Raw genomic sequence first — 21525 nt, 5'->3', positions numbered from 1 at the left:
TTGTTCCCAGCAACTGTACTGAATAAGTGCTCAAATAGCAAAATTTTCACATTGTCTGGAAGCAATACTTTGAACAAGTCAGTACTTGAACAATCCAATCAAATTGAGAATTTCGCTCAAGAACACCAAAGAATTTGAGATCAAGCACTTTGGAGTTGGAGTCAGGCTTTTTAATGCACTCCAATTTTCCAGTGGAACGAGGGTGGCTAACTATTGGGTTGCGTTCTCCACACATGCAGATGTCAGAACATTCAGCGTTATTTAAAGAACATCATCAGTTGGGATTCTCAATGGTTTGGCACTGTGGACTCAATGTCCTTATGATCTATGTGCCTATCAGAAGCAAATCCAAAGAGAACGATGCACCCAAGTATATGAAATGTCAGTTGACAAAAAACACATTTAACATTTGGCTATGTATGAAGGTTCTTATAAATATTTTTCAAAACCTCTGGCTGTGATTGAATGTTAATTTATGCCACAAAGATGCACTGCAGCCAGCAACTACCCTCAAAGTCTACTCCAGCAACATTTTTTTTCTTTTTGGAAAATTCTACTGAATTCATTAAAGATGTCAGCACAATAGTTTCACTAACCCCTTATATTTTCATCTTGTATTCCTTTGAGTGAATTCTTGCTGGATATTTGGTTCTGATGCAGCAGTTTAGAAGCACACGGTGACCTGGCTATATTAATTTCACGAGGTGTTTCAAACACCTTTCTTTGATGTCCACAATGGATCATTTGTTTTGGTGGCTGTATTTATTCTTTTGGAGAAATGTTATCACCATGTTTTCCTGCAAAAATGACATGCAAAAAATTAAGTCATTTGTAGTTAGAACATCAGTTTAGTCTAGTAATTATTTAGCACCCAGAAAAGCACATTGGAAATGTAGTACATGACAGGCAAACACACATTGTTTTTATGAAGGCCTGTGACTGAAAACTTCTATTGTGCATGAGGCCTATTTAGTCTTGTGCAATAAAGCAGACTTTATTGCATGATTAACGCATGTAAAAGTCTCTCCCACTTTTAGGGAAGGGAAAATTGGGATTTTGAGCATTAGCTTGAGCATTGGATAGAATATAAAAATAAAATTGAAGACCTCAGAGCAAGACTGCAGTACCAGAGGGACATCAGGGACTGCTGTGTACTCTGCTTCACAGAGAAATTGCTCACCCGCAGTACTCTGGACACAGCGCTCCAGCTCGAGGGCTTCCCCATCCACCACAAGGACTGAATGGCAGCATCAGGTAAAGGCAGAGGTGGCGGCATTTGCTTCATGATTAATTCATCGTGGTGCATAGTCGTGGCGGTTCTGTCTCAGTCCTGTTCCCCCGACCTGGAACATCAGGTGGTCAAGTGTTGTCCATTTTATCTGCTGTGGGAGTTCTCCACTGTCATCCTGGTGGCGGTGTACATTCCAACCCAGGCAAATGTCAAGCTGGCACTGGAGGAGCTGAGCACCATGATCAGCAGTCACAAGGCAGCGCACCCTGATGCCTTCCCGATCATCGTGGGGGACTTCAACCAGGCCAGCTTGAAGAAGTCTCTGACAAAATACCACCAACATGTCACCTGCTGAACCAGAGGAGCCAACATACTCGATCACTGTTACACCACCAGCAAGAACGTTTACGGTGCCATCCCATGCCCGGACTTTGGCAAGTCCAATCACCTGGCTGTACTTCTACTCCCGACATATAGGCAGAGACTAAGGACCGCAGCACCCTTGGTGAGGACCATGAAGGTATGGTCAAGGGAAGCAGAGGACCGTTTACAGGACTGCTTTGAATCGGTGGGCTGGACCACATTCAGGGATTCATCTTCGGATTTGAATGAATATGTCACAGCCATCACTGACTTCATCAAGACTGCGTGGATGAGTGCGTGCCATCAAGAAAATACGGGGTTTTCCCAAACCAGAACACCTGGATGAACCAGGAGATTCACAGTCTGCCTAGCGCTAGATCTGCGGCGTTCAAGAACAGCGATCCAGAATCCTACAAGAAGTCCAGGTACGACCTACGGAAGGCCATCATGAGACTGAAAAGGCAATTTTGTGTGAACTTACAGACACAATCGGATGCACGACAGCTGTGGCAGGGTTTGCATGCCATTGCTTCCTATAAGGTGAAACCTAACAGCATAAATGGCAGTGATGCTTCACTCCCTGATGAGCTCAACACCATTTAAGCGCGCTTTGAAAGGGAGAATAATACTACATCTGTGAGAAGCCCCACCTCATCTGGCGACCCTATGATCTCTGTCTCGGAGGCTGACGTCAGAACATCCTTCAAGAGGGTGAACCCTCGCAAAGTGTCATGCCCCAATGGGCACTGCAAATCTGTGCCGAGCAACTGGCTGGAATATTCAAGGACATCTTCAACTTCTCACTGCTGCAGTCTGAGGTTCCCACCTGCTTCAAAAGAGCAGCAATCATACCAGTGCCCAAGAAGAACAGGGTGAGCTGCCTCAATGACTATCTCCCGGTAGCACTCACATCTACTGTGATGAAGTGCTTTGAGAGGTTGGTTATGGCTAGAATTAACTCCTGCCTAAGTAAGGACCTGGACTGCTGCAATTTGCCTACCACCACAACCGGTCTACAGTGGGCACAATCTCACTGGCTCTCCACTTGGCTTTGGAGCACCTAGACAACAGCAAAACATACATCAGGCTGCTGTTTATCAATTACATCTCGGCATTCAACACCATCATCCCCTCAGTACTAACCAACAAGCTTCAAAACCTGGGCCTCTGTACCTCCCTCTACAAATGGATCCTCCATTTCCTTACAGGGAGACCACAGATCGGTAGCAACATCTCCTCCTCGCTGACAATCAACACAGGCACATCTCAAAGATGCGTGCTTAGCCCACTGCTCTACTGTCTCTACACTCGTGACTCTGTGGCTCAGCACAGCTCAAACGCCATCTATAAATTCACCAATGACATCACTATTGTTGGCAGAATCTCAGATGGCAACGAGGAGGTGTGCAGGAGTGAGATAGGTTGGCTGGTTGAGTGGTGTCACAACAACAACCTTGCACTCAATGTCAGCAAGACCAAGGAATCGATTGTGGACTTCAGGAAAGGGAAGTTGGGAGAACACACACCAGTATTTAAGGGTCAGTGGTGGAAAGGGTGAGCAGCTTCGAGTTCCTAGGCATCAACATCTCAGAGGATCTATCTTGGGCCCAACACATTAATGCAACCATGAAGAAGGCACACCAGCAGCTCTACTTCTAATGATGTTTGAAGAGATTTGGTATATCACCAAAAACTCTTGCAAATTTTTAGTGATGTACAGTTGACAGCATTCTGACTGGTTGCATCACCACCTGGTATGGAAGCTCCAATGCGCAGAATCAAAAGAGGCTGCAGAGGGTTGTAGACTCAGCCAGCTCCATCACGGTCACAACCCTCCCCACCATCAAGGACATCTTCAAGAGGCAGTGCCTCAAGAAGACAGCATCCCTCACCACCCGGGACATGCCCTCTTCACGGTACTATCATCGGGGAGGAGGTGCAGGAGCCTGAAGACTCACACTCAACGTTTCAGGAACAGCTTCTTCCCCTTCACCGTCAGAGTTCTGAACGGTCCATGAACACTACCTTGTTATTCCTCTTTTGAACTATTTATTTATTTTTGTAACATAGTAAGTTTTGTGTCTTGCACTGTACTGCTGCTGCAAAACAACAAATTTCATAACATACGTTAGTGATAATAAAACTGACTCTGATTGTGGTGAGCATTTTGTTTGGTTGCTGGAGGGGGACTCAAAAACACAAGTCTGATTGGGATGCTAGCAGTTGTTTGAGGGAGAACTGCTGTGAAGGTTGAGCTTTCATCTTAAACGCCAGGACAAGCTCAGGCAGATTCTCTTTAACTTTCAGCAATGTTTCACATTCATTGCATGAAAGGACTAGGCTATCTGCTAGCACAGATGAATTTCCTGAAAGTGGCATCTATATGAGCAGCCTTGGATGTTGCTGTGGGATCTCATTCCACCAACCTTCAAGATACTGCTTTCCTTATCATAACAACCCTCTTCAATTATTTTAAATTCATACCTTTCGATTATCTTAAATGAACTACGATGTGTGAATGACATCTAATACCATTTATGCCAAATAAACACCTCACTTTCAAGAGGACCATCTTGGGCTTGATTATTGCTGGATACCTCCAAAACTGAGGAATATCTATCAGCTCTAAGGCCATTACCATGATTAGTGATGATTGATCAGTACCATCATGGTAACAAGTCTGAACATGAATTTTCCATGTTCCCTCCAATAACTCATGTGAGCGCAGGCTACTCACACATGACAAGTACTGCATCTGTTTTCTAGCGCAAATGAATTCCTCCTTCCACAGCTCTTGTTTGCATTTCCATTCCTTCAAAGGGAATAAACTGTTCTCTTCTATAATGCTACTGCTGACTACGGGGCACTTACTAGTAAAGTTCAGCTCCAATTGAAAGTTCAACTGAACTTTATTGGTGGCAGCAACTTGTCCACACTATTACTGCAAGTACACAACTTATTGTTCCAGATTTAAGTAATTGTGCCTCCTCCAAATTCACCTACCACTACTTCTAACATGAGCACCAATCCACTGCTTCCATTGTCGTACTTGCCGGTAAAAATGGTTATTTATCAAGAAATGTTTTCTGCACTTTTCAGCCTGGGTGCATCTGAGTATTGCAGCTCCCACTGCAACACCTACTGTTATACCAATGACATTTTCCCAAACAGAAAAAGACCATTATGTCTGGCTGACTCATGACCAACTTCACAAAACAAAGTACTTTAGGTTTTAGGTTTACCTTTGATGCATTTGTTAAACAGCTTGTGAACTCAGACACAAAGAGACAATAGAAAGTAAAAATGATAAAAGCATCACAGTCTGAAGGCTGTTTGAGATGTGTGTGAATAGAATGGCTATACAGGTGTAATCGCATTACCTTGTAGCTAAAGCAAATTTTGGCAATAATATGGTGTGCTGCATAGACATTTATTGTGCTAAATACACATATAAGGTAAATTCTGCATGTTAAATTTTGCTGCTGAAATTCCATTGCATCAATGTTGTCAATCGAATAAGGACGAGTGAGTCCGTCTCACGCTATATCTGAGCATTAGCACCAATGCCTTCCTAACTAATTTCCATTTGGTCAGTGCACATCATCTACAAAATGCACTGAAGTCCCTCACCGAGGCACCTTCAACTGTGATTCTGTGACCTCTGCCGCCTAAAAGGGCAAGGACAGCAAGCACTTGGGAACACCCCCAACTGCAGGTTCATGTCCTAGTGACACCAGGAAGACATCATTGTTTCTTCACTGTTGTCAGTTCTAAATCTTGGACTTCCTAGTAAACAGCATGGCGGGGTACTTTCACCAGAAGTACTACAGTGATTTAAGAAGATATCTCACCCCCACCTTCTCATAAACAATTAAGGATGGGCAATAAATGCAAGCCAATGATGCAGTCACCCTGTAAATGAATAAAAATATTTACATCTCTCTAAAATGCACTCGATTAAGCTAAGTGGACAATGTTAATCAATGAATCTGAGAATTACTATGCTTATGTTACCATTCAAGTCAAGGCATATATTCACTGTTAATAGTTTGATCAGGCATTGTTAGTAGCATGTAAATCAGCCATAAACTTAACAACCTGATGAACTCCTTCATTTACTGCACAATGTCGTCCACATTATATCCACAATGAACTATAACTGATATTGCAAAAAAACCCAGTCAATTTATCACAGTTTTGTACATTTCTTTTAATTCACATTAGGTTATCAATTTCCCATAATTAGTTGGTAGTTCAATTTTGGGATTTATTATCTTTACAGACATTTTTGACTTTAAATTTCTAATTTTAATTATTAGGTCTAAAATTTTCCATTTTATGATTTCTGAGTTTGCTAACATCATCATTGTTTCAGGGAAAAGAGGCAGAGATTAGCATGAATGGGTGTTTTTCTGAATAGAGAGAAGTATGGAACTGTATTCTGTATAATCATCATTATTTTCTTGCCTGATAGATAAATTCACCCTACTCCTCATAATTTTGACACCACCCACAGATAACTCTGAGAGGGTGGAACAGAAGTAATCAGGAGATGGGGCCTGAAACATTATCAGACCTGTTGAGTGTTTCCAGAATTTTCTACTTTTATATCAGGAAGAGGTTTGGGGTGCAGGTGCAGTGGGAGGGGAGGTGTTACATGTGAACCAGCAGGGTGACGTTCTGAATGGGTCAGGAAACCAACTCAGCAAGTCAGGCAACATCTGTTGAGAGTAAAAGAATACTATGTTAACATTACAGGTTGATGACGTTTCATCAGAAGTAGCCGGTCCTGCGGAAGTGTTCTGTGGAATGGTTACCCAATTTTGTTTACCATCTCAATTATAGAGGACACCTAATCATGATCAGTTCATCTGGAACGACTGCTTAGGAGCTGTCATCCAGTCTGCAAGGATGGCCCTGGGTGTCCATTTGCCTATTACTTTAATTCTCTATTCATCCATCTGAAACATTGCCCTTTCCACATAGACTGCTTGAACTGCTGAGTTTTACAGCACTTTCTGTTCATATTTCAAATTTCCAGCCTCTTTAGTTTGATTGTGTTTCCATATTCTTTATATTTTTAGTCAACTACTATTATTGTTTCTATTCTGAGGCCTCTGGTCTTGATTGGATAATGCAATGACATGAGGCAAAGTGTACTGCTTTTTGTTTTAAAGCATTAGTTTATTTGATCACTATTCATGACTAATTATAACCTGTATATTTTATTCCACTGTTTTGTTATATTATCAGTTTTTGGAAAATTACAATGTAATTTTCCAAACTGCAGTGGTGACATGCCCTAAAAACAGACTGGTTATTTAGAATTCCGAAATATCCCAGTTCAGTGGCAAAGCAATGTTTCTGTAGTCTTGCAATTCTATTTATTGCTTCACTTATTCTTCAAACAAATGAGAACTGTACTCTTACACTAATAATAATAGGTAATGAGGTATCTTACCACTACTAGTTATTTTGACCAGTTTTTTAAAAAAAGTAATATAAAATACTAATAAAATAAATATATTTTCTGTCACTAAGTATTCTGTATACCCAAAGTGCATTGCAAGTTTGCTCATGCTCAGTTTGGATATGAAAACCCTTGTTCATGATAAGATGCTGCTATTTTGTTTCAGGAAGTATTCCTATGCTGCTTTCATCTACATCTTCTTCGAGTGGGAAATCACTGGTGGCTGTTTCTTGTCTCGATGAAATGCATGTTGAGCAGTCTTACCTGCATCTCTAGTAGGAACTCCTGGATGTTCTTCACTCAGATATCGTGTGGATTTATTCAATGAGCTCGTCTGTTCACATCAGATGTAGCCTTCCAGAAGCAGCCTGTGGAAAACAATTTGTTTCAGTGATAGGTACAGGCCAGCACTATTATTCTCCTCGACAACCAGTGGCCGTAAAGTGATTTATTCCCCCAAAATATTGCTTGACGACAGATGTTATTCTATTTACTGTAATCTGTGATTTTCTGCTTGAAACACTGAAGATGACATTCTCTTGATCCTTTTTTTAAGTAATGACATAGAAAATGGATTTTAGTTCTTCATCTGTTTTTGATCAGCACAAAGGTATGATTCTTTTTGTTCTGAATTAAAGTAATAGCAGTCTGCAATCCTGCTTGAATTTCTGTTGAGATGTACATGGATCAGAACCATCTGTGTTCTTCATATAAAAGTAAATAGACTGACAAGCTGTGTATCAAAAATGCTACATATATTTTACTTCATTTGATGAGTTTCTGAAGCGGAAATACCATTTTTTCATTTTTATATTTGTTTAACGTTTTAAAATTAGAGCTTTTTGTAGTGTCTCTTATGACTGATTGGGATATTACACATTAAAGAAAAGGCGGTTCAGACAGAAAAACAGAGGCAATTTTTTATCTGCAGTCAGGCCACACATTTAATGTATGGAGGTCTACTGTTCAGATTCACAACTTATTGGCAATTTACTACAAATATATTTACATTTAACAAACCAACCTTTCTTTGGAAAACCAAACTGATCACATTAATATTCTGGAGGGGTGAAATTGGAATTTATACTCTGATAATTGTTACTGAGCAATATCTTTTGCAAGCAGGAAATATATTCATTTTGTTTTATAACTGTTATATGTTGTTTTATTATGATCCAGATTAGATCAGCCACGATCTTACTGAATGGCAAAGCAGGCTCGAAAGGCCAACTGGCCTAATTCTGATCCTTTTTCTTTTGTTCATTAATTGTGTAATTTCTTCTGCATTTACCAGTTTACACTGATCAGTAATGCAACAGGGTTTTTTTCAAATTTATGTCAAGAGTACTATCAGTTCATTTGTTTGTGTTTGTGCATATTTCACTTATTTTGTGCCATCTGACACACAGATGTTAAATTTGTAATAAGTAATTTTGTGGTCAAGGGAAGATTGTTCTGTATTTACCATTAGTCCTAGAAAATTCAGGGCCAATACTTTTAAGTCACTTTTATAATGGACAGAATCTGTGATGTTTCATAACCTCAGAACAGTACCCCTTACAGCACTGTTGGGACTTTTCTTCAATTCTTCAGCCTTCATCGTTTCTTTTAAGTACGCACTTGTGCTCACTTAGGGAGAATGATATAGGGCCAAGTAACCTTTACTGTATTTATGGTCACGTAGCAGAAATAAACACTCAGCATCTGACTTAATGTACCACCCACTTCTCAGGTACCAACTTAACAAGCTGACATATTTGAGCTTTTTGTTGTCTTACAGGCCACAGTAATACAGACAAATTAAAATGTATCACTTGAATTCTTAATGAAGGATACTTATTAACATTCCTTATCAAAGTAAAAATGCACACAAAGAACACTTCATTGCAAAATAATTCATTTCACTTTGGTGAGAGAGAAGCTGAGAGAGAAAATTGATCTTTTTTCCACCCCAAAGCTGAAACAATCACATATGGAGACAGTGAACCTCCCAGATTTTTGTGCAATTAATAATCTGTGAATACTTGGTTGAATACATTAAAAGCGAATCTTTTTCCACCTTTATTATATTGCCCGCATGTGCTACACTCAGCCCAATGGTTGCTCATAACCCCAAGCTTGTCTTCATCGCTTCCAATTATTCTAATTCTCCTCTGACCAGCGTTCAGACTCCTTCAACTTCAGCTCGTCCAAAGCCCTGCTGTCCATATCTTACCTCAGTCCCAGTAATCAATCGTTTGAGTCCAAGTAGCCTAAAGCTCCCAATCCTCAATTTAAAATTCTCATCTTTGTCACCACATCTCTTCATATCCGTATAATGTAATATACTCCTACAAACATCCATTTCAGACTCTCGTTCTTCGACACTGGCCTTTCTTGCAAACTCTTGATCTCACTGATGGGCATATTTTCAGTATAAATGGCCTGGATTATGTCCCTTTGTTAATTCCCAATCTTGATTTTGCAAACTAAATTCACACAATATCCAGTCTGAAGAATGTTTAGCTGTTCCATCTGGTAATAGTTTAATTTTTAGATTATCTTTCATGAAAAGCTTTCTGAAAAATCATAGGTCTGAAAACAATAACTTGGATTTATGGTGCACTTTCAACATGGCAAAACTTATTGTTTATTGTTTTGTTCATTTACTGATATAGGTAACACTGGCACGCTCAGCATTTATTGTTCATTCCCCACTGCCCTGAATTACGTGTCTTGCTAAGCTATTAAGTGCACAAGAGCATAATCAGACAAATATTAACTCAGTTCTGGAAAGAGACATTTGATTTTAAAAGTATGTTCTAAGGAATGACTTAAAGGAACACAGAGAAGGGGATGAATTTAAGGAGGAAATTCCAATGTTTTAGGCCTAATTACTGCAAAAATAACTGCCAATGTTAGGGTGAAAGGACAGCAGAATGCGTGTAGCAGGGACAACACAAAGTTCTTTGAGAGATTCAGGACTGGAGCAGTTATAAAGTATGCCCCTTTCTCTTTACAAACTGCTCCAGTCCTGAATCTCTCAAAGAACTTTGTGTTGTCCCTACTACATGCATTCTGCTGTCCTTTCGGATTTAGATCTGAAGGTAAGAATTTTAGAATGGAGGCATTGGTAGACCAAGAGAAAGCATGAATCAGCAAAATGGATGCAAAAAGTTAGTACAGAGGCAGCAGAGCTTTAGATGAGTTCATGTTTATGGCGAGAGGAAACTTGTGAATATTAGTCAATGATGGTTCATGGAGATAACAGGTATTTAATGAGAAAAATAAATGAGAAATGAAGATAGTGAACTGTTTATTCTAAATGGATAACACTGATGGCCTGCATTTTGTGGTCAGCTGCTCCCCTCAAAGAAAACTTTCCACAAAGGTCTACTGATCTCTGGCATTAATTTTATTCTAGAGTCAACTATATTTGATATCTGGTGTACATATTGGTATTGGTTTATTATTGTCACTTGTACCAAGGTACAGTGAAAAGCTTGTCTTACAAACCAATCGTACAGGTCAATTCATTACACAGTGCAGTTACATCGAGTCAGTATGGAGTGCATGGATGTAGTACAGGTAAAAACAATGATAGTACAGAGTAAAGTGTCACAGCTACAGAGAAAGTGCAGTGCCTGAGCAATGAAACACAGTGAAGAATTTTTGCAAACTTTAAATTCATAAAAAAATTAAAGAGAGAAATAAGGATTAGGATAAACAGATGAGATTAAGGTAGAAGCTGAAATGCCATAATCTAAAAGAAATAATTGTTATAAAAACATGGAATTTTGAAGCAATTATACTTACAGAATTAGACCACATGCAGAAAATTATTATTTTACACCTAGGAGGTCACTAAGCATGAACTAAGGCTTATGATACATTTTAAAACTCTCATACATACCAATTAGCAAGGTCTAACATTTCAAATCCTTTTTACCATGAGAATGGCTCTTAAATAGTTAATGTCCCTGTTAATGATTTCTGGTAGATTCTATCTCTATAGGTTACAAACTCCAACAGCAGAACACTGCTGGAAAGGGAAAATGGACATGTGCATTTACGGATGAGTCCTGAATTTCCTAGCAATTCCATTTTGGCATTCCATTTTAAAATATTAATTATTTGCATTTAACCAACTAAAGAGCACATTAACATATCAAATACATAATAAAAGTACACACTAAGATTAATTAAAAACCATTGAAGCTAACAAATAAATAAAAAAGGAAAAACTCCTTTCTTTTCTCCTGGCATTAGATTTCACTCATTCACTTCAATGGGAACTATTGTACTTATTCCAGTTTTAACACAGTGCAGATCCAGCAGACAGATTTCTCAGCCTGAGAGCAGGGAGACCTATGAAATATTGCGCCAACCACATTGGATATCACAAGAACTCACTGGGGCAACAAAGTGGCAGCCACAGAGGCTGGGCGTAAAATACCATTGCTCACTTAGGCTGACCCAGCACTGAAAATTGGAACTTCCACAGGGATACCTATGGAGGTTATAACATTAGTTCTGGCATCAGCACGGAAAACATAAGTGTGTTCATTTACTGACTGCTTCTTTATTTGTGAACCTCACACTAGGTGATTCTGCAGAGGAAATTGATCTCACTGTGGTTTATCAGGCAGCATCCAATGGAGATATCAACACCCTGACTGCAGTAATTCGTGAGGATCCTTCCATTTTGGAATGTTGTGACAATGAAGGCAAGTATATTATTAATACTCCAACCTTAAAATTAGACTAACTTTTATATTCATGCAAAATACAAAGGGTGCAAAATTAAATATAAATCTCTGCCAATGGTTGAAAGGATAAATGGATTTACTGGTGTTTTGTACAACAACCTAGAGGTGTAGGTTCCTAGTTGGCTTTCTTATTAGTACTCAATTAACTGATGTCATGCAGGGAATACATTAAATCCCCTCCATACATAAAGACTGGGTGCACTGATCAGCTGGGGTAGACTTATTGAAACAGGTGGCATTGTCACCCAGGACTCATGAAGAAAATAAGGTCTTGGGTAGGAGGGATTTTTTAAGTTATCACTTTAACATTCAGTGCTTATTAGGGATAAAGTGAATGTTATGCACATAAAACTTACAAATGTTCTACCACAACATACTTTTGGACAACTCAGATTAGAGTCATGGAGCTCTACAGCACAAAAACGGGCCCTTCAGCCTAATGGGCCCAAGCTAACCATCAAACCACCCTATACACTAATCCTACACTTATCCCATTTTATTCTCCCACATTCATAGAGTCATAGAGTACTACAGCAAAGAAAAGGCCCTTCGGCCCATCTAGTCCATGCCAACCTGATCTTTTGCTTGGTCCCATCTACCTGCAACTGGACCATGTTCCCTCCAAACCCCTCCTTCCCATGTACCTATCCAAACTTCTCTTAAATGTTACAATTGAACCTGCATCCACCACTTCCGTTGGCAGCTTGTTCCACACTCCCACCACCCTCTGAGTGAAGGAGTTTCGCCTCAGATTCCCCTTATATGTTTCACATTTCATCCTAAACCTACGTCCTCTAGTTCTAGTCTCACACAACTTGAGGGGAAAAAGCCTGCATGCATTCACCCTATCTATACTCTTCATAATTTTGTATACCTTTATCAGATTTCCCCTCATTCTCCTGTGCTCTAGGGAATAGTCATAACCTATTCAACTTCTCCCTATAACTACAGTCCTCAAGTCCCAGCAACATCCTTGTAAATTTTCCCTGCACTCTTCCAAGCTTATTACTATCTTTCCTGTAAGTAGGTGACCAGAACTGCACATAATACTCTAAATTCAGCCTCACCAACGTCTTGTACAACTTCTGCATAACATCCTCAGTGCCCTGGTTTATGAAGGCCAAAGTGCCAAAAGCTCTCTTTATGACCCTATCTACCTGTGACGCCACTTGCAAGGAACTATGGATCTATATTCCCAGGTCCTTCTGTTCTACCGCACACCTCAGAGCCCTACCATTCACTGTGTAAGTCCTACCCTAGTTTGTCCTCCCAAAGTGCAACACCTCACACTTGTCTGCATTAAATTCCATATGCCAATTTTCAGCCCATTTTCCCAGCTGGTCAAGATCATGCTGCAAGCTTTGATAGCCTTCATCGCTGTCCACTACACCCCCAATCTTGGTGTGATCCTCAAATTTGCTGATCCAGTTTACCACATTATCATCTAAATCATTAATATAGATAATAAACAACAATGGACCCAGCAGCAATCCCTATGGCACACCACTAGTCACAGGCCTCCAGTCAGAGAGACAACCATCTACTACCACTCCCTGGCTTTTCAGTCTAAGCCAATGTTGAATCCAATTGGCTACTTCATCCTGAATGCCAAGCGACTTAACCTTCTGGACCAGCCTTCCAGGCAGGACTTTGTCAAAGGCCTTGCTGAAGTCCACGTAGACAACGTCCACCACCTTTCCCTCATCGACCTTCTTGGTAACCTCGAAAAATTCTATAAGATTGGTTAGACATTCCCCTCAACTGTTCTCAGATTCTACACTTGCCTACACACTAAGGGTAATTTACAGTGGCCAATTAAACTACAAACCCACGTGTCTTTGGGATGTCGGAAGAAACACAAACACCTGGGGAAAACCCAAATGGTCACAGGGAGGACATACATTCTCCATAAGCACCAGAGATCAGGTTTGAATCTGGGTCACTGGAGCTGTGAGGTAACAACTTTACTGGCTGTGCCACTGTGCGATCCACATGCTTTGAAACTATGGGTAAATGGATAATTAAAGAAGAATCCAACATCTATAAATGAGCTGGATTCCTAATATTTTCATTCCGTTTTGATTTTTAGACATTAGACAGGTGGTATTCCCTTAATTCAGTATGTACCTGTTTTTAAATAGAACATGAACAAAATACTGGGAAAAAAATTCAAATTAGGATAAACAAAATGACCTAACAGGTTGTTAACTGGTGTCAAGACTAAGCAATTATAAAAATATTATTATTATAATTTACCGTAAAATTCTATTGTGGACCGCCCAAAAAATTACTCCTTACCTTATCAAATGACATTTTAGTCATAATAATAATACTAGTGTTAAAAATATATTTTATCCCAACACATTTAATTTATGTCTGAAGCCACAGCAGTAAAATGAAATCCTCCTGCAGCTAATGTGTTCGCAATGCAACTGCAGCAGTATAGCTAAGAATTTTAGAGGTAGTATTATATAAGGTTCTTGATAGTGGAATTTTGAGAAAATTGTAAATATTGCAATTGTGAGAACCTTATTAGATTAACTGTTTAAAATATTTCAGGGTCAACTCCATTGATGCATGCAATATCAGGCCGGCAACTCGATATAGTGAAGCTGCTGCTCAAGATGGGGGCTTCTATCAATACTGAAGATGCATGTGGAAGAACTGCACTATCTTTAGCTACATACTTGGTACAGATTTCCTGTCATTTCCTTTCCCTTAATCCCAGTTTGCAATGAATACTTACATCACAAATTCTTACATACTGATTAAGATTAGTAAACATTTCAGTTTTTTTTACACATCTTGTCTCCCATACATTTTATTGTCATTTATGCAAACTATGAATAATATACCAGATTTTGCTGAAGCAAGGCATCTCATGCGTTCAATTAAAAGTTAAGACTTTTTTGACTAGAAATTCAGCCCTGATCAACAATGCTAAATGTGCTGGATAGTTATCTCAACACATTGTAATCTGCCTCCAAATTTCATTCCATTGAAGTGATACATTGTTCCATTGTAGGCAGTTCAAGATTTTGTTTTTTTTTATCCCCACGAAATTTCTGGGAATGCAAGCTGTGAACAGTAAAGCAAAGATAAAAAGGCATCTAGATTTCAGTGAACAATGGAACAAACTGTGTATCTCCTTAACCAATATGATTTAAAGATTGAGAAACATATTGAGAAAGTACTGAGAATGAGGGTGAATTAGTGGATGAATTCAATGTCAAATCAGGAACACAAAGGTAAATAAAGAGAAGGAATGAAAGGCTGGAGTCGAAAGAAGCAGAAAGAAAAAATAAGAAAAATTAATTTAAATTTTGAAAATTTTAAAATCTAAGATATTATAAGTATTTACCTTCTGCCCATAGAGGTTGACTGACAGTCATTTGTTAATGACTGCCAGTCCACCTCCATAAGCAGAAGGAACATTGTTAAAAGGGCTCTTTTTTAAGCACTACTTACTTTTTGTGTCTAGTTTAGTAGGCAATTAGGGTGCAAATGCAGCAAATTAATGGAAATGATGAGGTTGTTAAGTGTGAGATGCTCCTTATGCAAAGCTAACAATGGAGCAGTGAAAATCATCCAGCAATTTACGATGACTCATAGAATGTATATCAAATATATAAAACTACAGTACTTTGATTTTTTTTATTCTAACAGGGGCTGAACAACCACAAACCTTTTCCACTTATTTATTTGATGTAATAGAAATTTCATCTTATTGGTGAGTTCGGAATCTGACCCGGAGCCAATTATTTCTTGAATACTTTTTTTAAGTCAATGCTATACTTTTGCAGCTCCTCACTTTCTCCAATTCAGCCATTCTCCACTGTTTCTAGGAGTATTTTTTGCATCTGCTGACATGAAGACATAAACAATATATTTGTTGAACTTCAGTCTGATTTATATTTTGCACAAGATTACTTCTGTATTCTACTATCCCTTTCCTAATCAAGTTATTGGTCTTCCTTTGCTGAATTCTGACATTTTCTCAGTCCTCAGGCTTACTGTTCTTTTTGGCACAGTATGGCACAGTTGAGCATCTCCTGGGAAGACAACAAATTCCAGCAGTTCAAAACAGCGCATGTGTAAAACTAGATGATCCTAATTTTTAAATTGCCCCTTAAATGCTAATTTTAAATGGCATCCTTTTATCATAACTTAGGCCTAGAATACCACTTGACCTTCACGTTCACAACTCCTATTAACTGGATGCCAAAGTCATTGCCAGAGTTCATCCTGCTCAAAGCTCAGTAAGTGGAGCACGAAGAACCTAGTGAAAGGGATTTTATCCCACTGCTTCTATTTCCAGGGCAAATCCACTATTTTTGTACCTTTTCTCATGTAAAAAAATTTCACACACTACACTTCAGGCAAAAAACTGTTATTACAAAGTTCTAAGTAAGAATAGACTTGCCTTGATGTTTCAAGTAGATTGCTTCCTGGGTTGACCAGGTTGATCTAAATAGACTATATTTTATTAGATCTTACTAGAAAGAGGTTTTATTTGAACCTTAAAGGACTTGATGGATAAATGCTGACTCAATTACAAATCTTAGTCGATTCACTCAGTCAACTGTAAATCTTTTCAATGTTCTACCTCAAAGAGCTGTGGGTTCCATCTCATTGAGTATATTTGAAACTGAAACTGACAGATTTTGGGGTACTGAGGGAATCAAGGGATATGCGGAGAAAGCACCACAGTGCAGTTGCTGTAGAAATTTGTCCATGATATCAATGATTGACAAAGCAAACTTAAAGGATCAGAGCCCCACACTCGCTCTTACTTCTTGTTTTTATGCGCTAAATCATTTTTGGCTCCTACCAGTCATCGTTAATGAAAATTCAGAATCAGATACAATCTTTCTATCTAGGAAATTTTTAGTTTCTTTTACAATAATTCTCTTTTTAAATATTCACTAGATGTTTAAAGATTAAAAAGGGGAAGACCTATACAATGAATATCAATCATAGAAAGCAAATTGACTTACATTTTCATTTATAGGGCTGGCTAGATGGTTGTGTAACACTACTCCGAAATGGTGCCAAGCAAAATATCCCAGATAAAAATGGAAGACTTCCCCTTCATGCAGCCACTGCTGAAAATAATGTCAGGTAAAGCTTTTTTTTCCTATTTTTTTCTATTTTTAAAGAAAACAAGAGATAGCTTATCTAATGAAATTCCATTATTATTTTATCCTCATCTATTCATGGAAGGAAAATATGACGGGGGAACTTTTCTTAGTTATAAGAATGTTTGATTTAAAGTCTATATATAAGATTGATCCAGGACAGCCTAAGGAGAATGGTATTTAATTGATTAATGCTTGAAATAAGATTGGTGTATAACAGAAATGCATAAAATAGCTTATTTCAGAAGATTAATAGTGATGCACTAACCAATAAGACATTTATGATTCACTGATGCTCTTAAAGATGGAAGATATGAGATATCCTGATGTGGGGGCCTGATGGTGGGGGCAGTAGTGCCCCTAGTTTGGAAATTTGCAATGTCATTTGCTTTCCACACATTTCAGTCACAAATCAAGCTTGACACCATACTGGTGAAGGCACAGCTACTCTACTCCAGGCAGATCATGATGTTAATTCTAATACTTTGCTGATTTGGGACCAATGCAGTCATTCTTATAGCACAACATCAGTTCTTGCCCAGGCTTTCACAGCTGCACATATACTGAGCAGCAGGAAGCAAACCCACCAGCACTGTTTAAACAGATCATCAACTGTTCAGAAATCGAAGCAATTGCAGATGCTGAAAATCTGAAATAAAACCAGAAACTGCTGGAAATGCTCAGCACATCAGACAGGTATCTTTGGAAAGAGAAAAAGAGTTAGTATTTTGGAATGAAGACCCTTCGTTAGAACTTCCTTTTTCTTTCCACAGATGCTGCCTGAACCTGCTAAGTGTTTCCAGCATTTTCCATTTTTATTTCATCCACTTAGAGGTTAGTTGGTGTTTGATTTTTTTTTTCTGACTGTTGATACAATTCTACAAGAGTATAATGCTTTTTTTCTGTACTTGCACTGTTGAAGGACTGTTTTCTGACTTGAAGGATTCTGTACAAACCAGTTCCTCCCGGACATTAATAGGAATTCCCCTTGGATTGCAGCACGACTGGAAGGACGAACAAGGAATGGGCAGAGCAAAATACCCTGTTATTAAAGAGTGGTAAACACCCTGTTATTAAAGAGTGGTAGGATTAAACATAGCCGAGATAGCTAAGGGATTCTGTAGGGTTTTAATGGATGCCAATTGTTAACCTATTATTTCAGATGGGATTAGAGAGTTCAACAAAAGGAAGGGAAAAATCAAAGATGGACTATGTAGAAGTGAGAACAGGCTGAAAATTGGCATCAAAGATGATGAAACTTTTGAAACCTGTACAAACAGCACCAATATATCATCATTGTATTGGAAATAGAGGTTAGAAAGAGGGCCAGAGTAGAACTAAAACTTTGCCATTTATCAACAAATAGAACGATATACATGCCATACAACCCATGTGGGTATCCATAGTTACACTTCTGATTTAGAGGAAGTAAGTGGAGTTAAAGGAGAAACTGTTCAATATGAGAATAGGCTCAACCAGATGAAGGAGAGTGGCAATGGAGGGGAGCAGCTTTGGCTTCTGTTCAAGGAAGAAGTGAAGGATTCTCAAGCCAGCCTCGTGTGGGATGGAAGTATAGTGTAACCAGATGTCCTTTGTAAAAATGAGCTGGTTATAACCAGAAATTGGAAAAAGTGAAAGTGGCTGTGGACATCAGAGGTGATAACAGATGAAATTGGGAATAGAATAGACAATGGCAAAAAAAACAGAGTCGGGGTACAAAGAAATCTGTTCTGTGGGAAAAGAACAGACTGTAACGGTGGGGTTGCCAGAATAGTCAAGCTTGTGGATCTTGGGGAGGAGGTAGGAGACGTGTGTGTTTGAGTAAGTATGAGGTTAGAGATTGTGGAGTGAAGTTTTCCAGAGGAAATGAGGTTATTGACAATCTGGGAGAAAGTGCTCTAATGTTCAGTGTTGGGGTCATGGTCCTAAGATGAATGCTTATATCATTTGCATATCAAAAGAGGCAATGAGTCAAAGTGTAAGCAGCCAGGTAAGAAGGAAGATTGGGTATGAGAATACCATAATCTTCAATCAATTCAGTCCTGTTTAGTAAAGACCTCAACAATGCTGGTGAGCGTCATTTGTTCTGTGGGATAAGATTATGCAGTCAAGCCAGTTCCCCATTAGTTAGCTGCGGCTGCCGCCAGCTGGTACCATCTTGTCTTGTACGAGAAAGGGAAGTGTTTTAATTAATAATGTACTATCTGGGTGTTGTAGTCTAAGGCTAAGGCTGGCTAAATAGCTGGCAGTACCTGCAGGCTGTAATAAGTGAATGTAAGATACAGTAATTCTCAGTGTGTGAGGTGAAGTGAATCATATGAATGTTCAGTCTGAGCCCTGATTGACAGGTTGATAGGTGAGTGATGGGGATGTAGTGAATTGTGCAGCATCTGTGGCTAGTAGTGCAAGTGGTAGGCTAAGACACTTACATAACCTTGACCACTCATGAGTTCATTAAACTTCTTGTAGCACTACACCCAGGTCCTTGGGGCTTGAATCCTGTCTCGACCTCTAGGCTACCTGATCCCACTGCTTTCAGATCTTCTGTCTGAGCATGAGAGTTAAAGGACATCACTGCTACTTTCCATCTCTTTTAACAAGTCCTGCAGTAATGTATTCAAGAATTTGAAGCCTTCCTCTCTCATGCAGTACCATTCTTCACTATTTCCCAGCTTAAATTCACTTCCTACATGACTGCCAGCTCCTGTCCCAGGCACAATGCACCACCCCTTTAAGAGGTAACATGATTACTTTAAGCATTGCTAACTAGATTTAACTGGGGCTGGCAGATTATAATATTGGGCTCTTTGCCAATTAGCAGTGGGTTTAGCTTTGTTTGAAAACAAAATTCATGGTAATGAGCTTCAGCATGAAATAGGCATGCTGCCTCCATTGCAATCAATTTTCAGGAGCTGTCCAATTTGGCCCCTGGGAAATCCGCTCCTGGCTCCACACACTCCTACGCCACTCATTTTATTCAGTCCAGGCAAAGGCTCTTCCCTTTACATGACACAACAATATACTCAATGTAAGCCTGATATCTGGTGAACCACGTCCTGATTGAATTACCAGATCTTACTGTGTGTTCCTGTTGGAATTACAACAGGAATGTATCCAAAGGGTTGGAACAAATAGAGATTAGCATTTGGCACAGCATCTTGCTGCAGTATTGCCAGATCATGTGCACTGCCAATGCTGTTTCTAGGAGACTTGCAATGCCAAAACAACCTAAGTAGTCTTCAAAGTACATTGCTGGAGATTTGCTTCAGATTTTACAAAATGAGTCTTACAATCTATTTTCCACAGAAAAGGAATTAGTTAAGCATACAAATGAGCAAATGGATCCTACCAGCTAATGTCACAACTTAGCAATTCAATAAATTGTCAACAATAATTTGCTTATGCTTGGTCTTTCCTTTAAAGAAAAAACATACAGTTGATTAACTATTTATTTTAATTAAATCAATTTGGAAGAGGTTACTTTTATATTGACATTTTGTGGTAGGATCTCAGCATAACTGTCTTTAAATGGTCAACACAAAATTAAAATGTTCCTCAATCCAAATCTTGCATAACATTTTCTGGGAAATGAAAGGACATCCCACAGTAGCTCCAGGAATGTGTGTTAATATTTGCATAAATGCACTGTACAAATAAAATGCCTCTAAACAACAACTTGTATTCATAATGGGAACAACTTTATAGTAGCTAACTGAATCGGGCAGTCTCAAAGCCTGAAACTTGACCTTTCCTTCCATATAACTAGCCAGTTGTCACTAACTGCAAGACAAAAGTCAAAGAGTAATATAGCACAGGAAAGAAAGTCCACATTGACCATCAAGCACACATTTACACAAATCCTACACTAATCCCTTTTTATTCTTTCCATGTTTCCATTAACCCTTCTTCAGAAATTTCCAGGAATCACTGGAGATGTTGCATTTTTTCAAGGAGGTTTTGAGCACATCCTTGAATCTCCAAAACCAAGGTTATTTGAACCTTAGTAGTTGAGCTGCAACATGCAGATATTTGCTTGGAGACAAACTCCAAGTTATTGTCTACTTGTTTACTTTAGCATACAAGAGGATGGGCCTTGAACTCAATATCAGCAAGACAAAGATCATCTACCAACCTACCCTGTTGCAGCACACTGCCTTCTGATAATAAAGGTTCACAGCAGAATGCTGGAATCATGGACCTCTTCCCAAATCCTGGAAGTCACCTCTCAGCCTCTACTACTAAAGAGCAAATCATGGCTACTCATATCCTTCCGGAGCATTGTGACTACAGGTCCTCCCCAGGTTACAACAGAGCTGTTCATAATCTGAGCAGATTGCAAGTTGGAATTGTGGCCACCCATCAATATGGTTAAATAACAACATAGGCCAACTAAGGGCAACTTGTAGTTAAACCAGAGCATTTAACTTAACCATTCAGATTTCTCCACAAGATGCAATGATATTGCCATGAACTGGGTTCTCACGCAACAGAAGATGCCTGCAGCCCTGCAGCAGTTGGCAAATCCATCCTGCCATACTCCCAAATGCTTGTTCGTATGTGCAGGCTGTACATAAG

The 21525-nt window shown here is 39.1% G+C and overlaps 2 protein-coding genes across 4 annotated transcripts in view; one reads left to right on the top strand and one right to left on the bottom strand.

Moving 5' to 3' along the window:
- LOC127567549 (putative nuclease HARBI1) overlaps nucleotides 1–21525 on the bottom strand; it is a 90338-nt gene that overhangs the window by 5894 nt on the left and 62919 nt on the right. For all 3 annotated transcript variants that reach the window (XM_052010569.1, XM_052010568.1, XM_052010571.1), the window contains 2 exons: nucleotides 7329–7432; nucleotides 597–797 (listed from right to left, as the gene is read on the bottom strand). The gene's annotated coding sequence lies outside the window, so the exon portion shown is untranslated. The remainder of the gene's footprint in view (nucleotides 1–596; nucleotides 798–7328; nucleotides 7433–21525) is intronic.
- ankrd55 (ankyrin repeat domain 55) overlaps nucleotides 7534–21525 on the top strand; it is a 48734-nt gene continuing 34742 nt past the window's right edge. Inside the window, exons 1-4 of the mRNA XM_052010572.1 lie at nucleotides 7534–7674; nucleotides 11648–11770; nucleotides 14372–14502; nucleotides 16824–16933. Of these exons, the coding sequence (XP_051866532.1) occupies nucleotides 7635–7674; nucleotides 11648–11770; nucleotides 14372–14502; nucleotides 16824–16933 (404 nt within the window). The 5' untranslated portion in view covers nucleotides 7534–7634. The remainder of the gene's footprint in view (nucleotides 7675–11647; nucleotides 11771–14371; nucleotides 14503–16823; nucleotides 16934–21525) is intronic.

Source organism: Pristis pectinata, chromosome 2 (assembly GCF_009764475.1).
Source record: "Pristis pectinata isolate sPriPec2 chromosome 2, sPriPec2.1.pri, whole genome shotgun sequence".
Classification (NCBI taxonomy): Eukaryota; Metazoa; Chordata; class Chondrichthyes; order Rhinopristiformes; family Pristidae; genus Pristis; species Pristis pectinata.
Note: the sequence above shows the minus strand (reverse complement) of the source record. Positions and strands in the feature narration are given on the sequence as shown.